General features: G+C 28.0%; 3 protein-coding genes across 5 annotated transcripts; 2 read left to right on the plus strand and 1 right to left on the minus strand.

Moving 5' to 3' along the window:
- Positions 1 to 1,651, plus strand: LOC112600929 (UPF0587 protein C1orf123 homolog). Of its 3 annotated transcripts, none has more exons than XM_025348281.1 (5): positions 1 to 393; positions 626 to 709; positions 1,007 to 1,063; positions 1,121 to 1,202; positions 1,273 to 1,651. In XM_025348281.1, exons 1-5 carry the CDS (start codon positions 388 to 390, stop codon positions 1,527 to 1,529), a joined length of 486 nt encoding a protein of 161 aa, XP_025204066.1. In that variant the 5' UTR covers positions 1 to 387; the 3' UTR covers positions 1,530 to 1,651. The 3 variants fall into 3 exon arrangements, with proteins under 3 accessions (XP_025204066.1, XP_025204067.1, XP_025204068.1); XM_025348282.1 differs by having other exon boundaries at positions 1 to 390; XM_025348283.1 differs by having other exon boundaries at positions 376 to 393; positions 626 to 699.
- On the minus strand, positions 1,582 to 3,146 carry LOC112600927 (metaxin-1). The gene is made up of 6 exons (XM_025348280.1): positions 2,886 to 3,146; positions 2,667 to 2,813; positions 2,486 to 2,589; positions 2,243 to 2,408; positions 1,788 to 2,177; positions 1,582 to 1,724 (listed from the first exon to the last, which is right to left on the minus strand). Exons 1-6 carry the CDS (start codon positions 2,970 to 2,972, stop codon positions 1,689 to 1,691), a joined length of 930 nt encoding a protein of 309 aa, XP_025204065.1. The 5' UTR covers positions 2,973 to 3,146; the 3' UTR covers positions 1,582 to 1,688.
- A 217-nt stretch (positions 3,147 to 3,363) lies between these two features.
- LOC112600930 (40S ribosomal protein S15) lies at positions 3,364 to 4,645 on the plus strand. Its single transcript, XM_025348285.1, has 4 exons — positions 3,364 to 3,494; positions 4,008 to 4,093; positions 4,153 to 4,390; positions 4,488 to 4,645. Exons 1-4 carry the CDS (start codon positions 3,480 to 3,482, stop codon positions 4,599 to 4,601), a joined length of 453 nt encoding a protein of 150 aa, XP_025204070.1. The 5' UTR covers positions 3,364 to 3,479; the 3' UTR covers positions 4,602 to 4,645.
- The last annotated feature ends 261 nt before the right edge of the window (positions 4,646 to 4,906 follow it).

Genomic DNA, 4,906 nt, shown 5'->3' on the forward strand with positions numbered 1-4,906 from the left:
GCTTATAAGATATGTATATTTTGTCGTTTTGTGCACAATATAATATAAGATCCTGATCCACTGTCCCAGTTAATTATCAGATTAGATTTCAATATTGTTATGTTATGTTTTGCCGGTTCGACATTTCGACAACAAATGTGTAGTGTGTACAGTACCAAAATCATCTTCAATATTTCCTCGTTCCGTGATAATATTCTTAAGATATAGTTATATATTTATTATCATTTTTAATAAGAGTTAATAATTAAGTCGTTGCAGACATCTAACGAATAATGATAGTTTAACCATCCACGAAATATTTAACACATTATTACCTAATTAACTGATTTTTTTGTTAATATATTATTTATATCAAGTATTGCCCTATAGGTTATTATTCAAAGCATTATGGTAGTAAGTTTTTTTTTATTACTCAGAATCTGTATTTTTAATTTTGATATAACATTTATAAATAAGTTTAATATAGTATACATATTAATATATTATGTATAATTAAAAAATAAATTATGTGTAGAAGGACATAATACATCATTCATTATATTATAATAATAGCTCAGTATTAACTTTAATATTTAGAAAATCTATGCATTTTATATGGTAATTTTTGTTTTTTTTTAATTTCTAGAAAATTGCATTACAAATCAAAGCAAATTTAGAAAATGTGACTGAACTTACACCCGACGGTGAAGATTTTCGATGGTATTTAAAAGTATGATAAATGCAATTGAAATTAAATTTAAAATTATATCAATATCTCTTAAATTATGTTAGGTATTCATCTCTTAGTTTAAAATATTTTAACTTTGATTTGAATTTATATTATAAAAACAAGCCAGTTTGTATGAGCAGTCATTAAACATTTAATGAGTCAATAATAAACTGCTAATTGGCTAATTGTCCTTTATCATGGTTTAGTGATCTATTCAATTTTATTTAATCATTAAATTAATCCATTTTTCATGAAACCTGGCTCAAAACTATTAATTCTTTGAAAAATTTTTTACAGTTTCGATGTACAAATTGTGGCGAAGAATCTGACAAATGGATTTACTTATCTCAAGATGTTAGTAACTCTAATTATATTTATTTTAGCTCATAATTTAAATGAAAAAAGTTTTAGGTAACTGTTCCAATGAAAGGAAGTAGAGGTCAAGCAAATTTTGTCACCAAATGCAAAATGTGTTCAAGAGACAGTTCATTAGGTAAGTTTTTTAGATATATAAAATTGATATAATATTTGTTGTATAAACTACAACATAGTTTTATTTTCAGATATTTTACCAGATAGTATTTCAAAGTATACAATAGATGATTCAAATAAATTTAAAAGTATCGTCGCATTTGATTGTCGTGGCTTATCAATTATTGACTTTTCACCTAGAAATGGGTTTAAGTGTATTGGAATTGAAACCAACACTAAATTTGAAGACATTAACTTAGAAGAAAAAGAATGGGTTGATTATGATGAAAGACAAAACCAGCCTGTTGGGATTTATGATGTCCAACATCAGTTTGTAATCATCAAATAAATGTTTTCTTGACATAAAACATAATTTTAATATAGATTCAACATTAATCTAATTGTGTTAAAAACTAAGTCATTTGATCCATTTATTTAATGTCTAATAAAATACAGGAACATAAAAAATAATATTAAAAAATGACTAATTAAAAAAGTTTATGATTAATCAATCTTCATCTTCCTCATCACTTGTATCGCTTACCTACAAAATGTAGACTCAAATTACAAAATCTGTTAATTTTATAGTATAATTATTAGAACTCACACTAATGAGACCAATTTTAAATGAATATACAACCATTGTAACAAGTGTAACTAATCCAATTAAAATGTTTTTTGTCTCGTCTTTCTTATACCAAGGTATAACATTCATTTGCTGCTTAGATTCTTCTAGTTTCTTTTTTTCATTGCATTTGTGCGCTTGCCAATCTATTTTGAAATATTCTCTCGTTATTCTGTCTATCCAAATACACAAATGTTTACAAGTTTTTAAATGTGCTTGTAATTTGTTGTCAGTAAGTGGTGCTTTTAATAATGGCCCCAAATAGCTGTAAGCAACAGCATCTAATAATGTAGGATGTGACCCGAAGAAATAGAAATTGTTGCCCAAACGACTTTCCAAACTATTCATACACTTAATAGCCTCTGTATAAATCTTAATACATAACATAAGTTACTAATAATAAAATATTATTAAAAACTGAATTTAAAATAATTTACCTCTGTCATTATATCATTGTCAGAATCTAAATGATTGTATAATGTATAGATTTTGTGCTTGGCTTCCCTTTCATATGCATTTGGATAATACCAATTAAATGGAAATTTTATAGCATTTCTATACCATGGCTTAGTGAAATTAAGGCAGTTACTCTCATCCATCCACCTTTACAATAATAATATAACATTAAATAATTAAACATAGTCTAACAGAAAAATTAATTTTTTTTTAAATTTTATTACCAAGCAAACAATAACGCTGGTTCAAGTTGAGCATCAATCATACTAATAGCTGCGTGTTCCTCAGCTAATTGAAGACTGGTTAAGCCAAAATCTGGTGTGAGATTCTTGAAACACAAACAAAAAATAAAAAAAAATATTAGAAGAGCACTCGTTGAGTTTTGAATGTTGTAAATTAGTTTACCTGTTTGTCAAGACAATCGATTAGACTGTCTCGATTCATTAATAATCGTTTATTATAACTCACAACGGGAAAATGACCGGTTGTAGACTTGAACGGATTGTTCGAATGGTATATAATGATGGGCGCATTAGTAAACCTAGCAAAAGCCTAAAAACAAAAAATTTTTCATAGCTATAATTTTAATGTTTTTTCTTCTGTACACAAATATTATTAAGGTACCAAAACTTCGAGGCATTTATAATCGATAGACGGCAAACCCCAATCGCCTTTCCAGCTTTCTACTTCCAACATGTGAGGTTTAAACATATTTAGTTTTGAATATCGGCTTCAACTAATGAATAAATGACGGTCGAAAATTTTTCCCGCGGTAAAGCGGTATTAATACTACAGTTTAAAACAATAATCAATTTCACAAATTTTTATTGTAAGATATTGATTAATATTTTTAATTTTTATTATTGTTATTTATTAGTTATTACTTATTATTACTCTACGGTATTGACAGACTTTAATTTTATCAATCATGAATCATCTAATTTAGTGATAAGAAGATGAAGTAAGAAATTTTAATTCCAAAGACGCATTATGTAGTTACCACAATTATAAGTACACAAATCGCTCATACAATCGTTCAGTTGTTGCTGTTGGTGACACTGTAAAGTCGTCTCACAAACTTGTTTTACATTACCATTTACCACATTAATACAATATATACCTTTTCTTTATTTCTACGATTGTGATTTCGTTCGAAAAGAAGACACGTTTTTCTTAAAAATTGTTCTTGGATCACTCCAGACCTAAATCCACATCAAAATGGCTGAAAACACCGTAAGTTTGTTTTATTACTATTTCGATTCGATAGCTATACGAAACGATGGTCCTAACGTTCGTGAAAATCCATGCATACTTTTAATAATTTTAACCTATAAATTGTGACTCTTGAAACACAACGTTTCCTTGTAAATTTACATTTGATTTAATTTGCCAGCTACAATATTCAGACTCGCTTAAGAAATAATCTCAATTACTGCAATGCATTTTTGTATTTTTACTGTTTTAAACGATTTCTGATCATAGAATACTTCTCCCACTATGTTACTTTGGTTAAGTCTTAACATTTTACCAGTGGTTGTTCTGAAAAGGGCAATCGTCTCCCCTTGGTATGGTACTTTGTGAATTTCTATTACTATGTGAATATTAAACAAAATAATAATCAATGCATGACTAATCATCATCAAGAACGCCGACAAAATTGTTTTGTTCCTGTTTTATCTTGGATCTACGTTATAATATATAATTGAACAAAGTGTTTTAACGACAACTTAATTTGTTATGTTTCAGACAGAAGTTGAGCACAAGGCTAAAAGGCCTTTCCGTAAATTCACATACCGTGGCGTCGACTTGGACCAGCTTTTGGACATCCAGGGGTAAATTATTATTTATTATCATTTTTAACATATTTTAACTTTTGTATTATGTTCATTAGAGAACAGTTGATCGAGCTGTTGCACTCACGTGCTCGCAGGCGTTTTTCTCGTGGTGGTCTTAAGCGTAAAGAGTCAGCATTGGTGAAAAAATTGCGTCGAGCAAAGAAAGAGGCTCCACCAATGGAAAAACCTGAAGCTGTGAAAACCCATCTCCGTAACATGATCATTGTTCCTGAAATGGTTGGCAGTATTATTGGTGTCTACAATGGAAAAGTTTTCAATCAAATTGAAATTAAGGTTAGTAAACTGTTACACAATACTCAACTTGTATCATTAAAACAAGTACATAATTTTTTTAGCTGTAGTATTTGATTTTATATACTTTATTTTTTAGCCTGAAATGATTGGTCATTATTTGGGTGAATTCAGTGTAACATACAAACCAGTTAAACACGGACGACCCGGTATTGGTGCCACCCACAGCTCTAGATTTATTCCATTGAAATAAATTATATTTTTTTTTCTCACAATAAAATAATATGTGGTTCTAATTTTGGATTGGATTTGTTTATCAATAATCCTCTTTTCTCCTACTTTTTTAACTTGAAATTAATTTTAATTGATATATTTTTTAAATTAAACATTGAAGAATTATTAAAAGATAAATATATAATATTGTATAATATTAATATTTTGATTCATAATCTTATGACCCATATAAAGATCTTCAGGATTTAACAACTATCACACCCTAAACCAATAAATATTAAGTTCTTATTTTTTATATCCTCCGTATTAATGATTCTATAGAAC

Source organism: Melanaphis sacchari, unplaced genomic scaffold, assembly GCF_002803265.2.
Source record: "Melanaphis sacchari strain LSU unplaced genomic scaffold, SCAv2.0 Contig73_pilon_pilon, whole genome shotgun sequence".
Classification (NCBI taxonomy): Eukaryota; Metazoa; Arthropoda; class Insecta; order Hemiptera; family Aphididae; genus Melanaphis; species Melanaphis sacchari.

Bases quoted from the DNA above. Each gene is read 5' to 3' on its own strand.
- LOC112600929 (XM_025348281.1), top strand. The intron at 710-1,006 runs GTATGATAAATG...AATTTTTTACAG, and splicing joins ATTTTCGATGGTATTTAAAA to TTTCGATGTACAAATTGTGG. The intron at 1,064-1,120 runs GTTAGTAACTCT...AAAAAGTTTTAG, and splicing joins GGATTTACTTATCTCAAGAT to GTAACTGTTCCAATGAAAGG.
- LOC112600927 (XM_025348280.1), bottom strand. From the start codon at position 2,972: ATGTTTAAACCTCACATGTTGGAAGTAGAAAGCTGGAAAGGCGATTGG. The intron at 2,814-2,885 runs GTACCTTAATAA...TTTTGTTTTTAG, and splicing joins ATAAATGCCTCGAAGTTTTG to GCTTTTGCTAGGTTTACTAA. The intron at 2,409-2,485 runs GTAATAAAATTT...ATTATTGTAAAG, and splicing joins CCAGCGTTATTGTTTGCTTG to GTGGATGGATGAGAGTAACT.
- LOC112600930 (XM_025348285.1), top strand. The intron at 4,094-4,152 runs GTAAATTATTAT...TATGTTCATTAG, and splicing joins CAGCTTTTGGACATCCAGGG to AGAACAGTTGATCGAGCTGT. The intron at 4,391-4,487 runs GTTAGTAAACTG...TTTATTTTTTAG, and splicing joins TCAATCAAATTGAAATTAAG to CCTGAAATGATTGGTCATTA.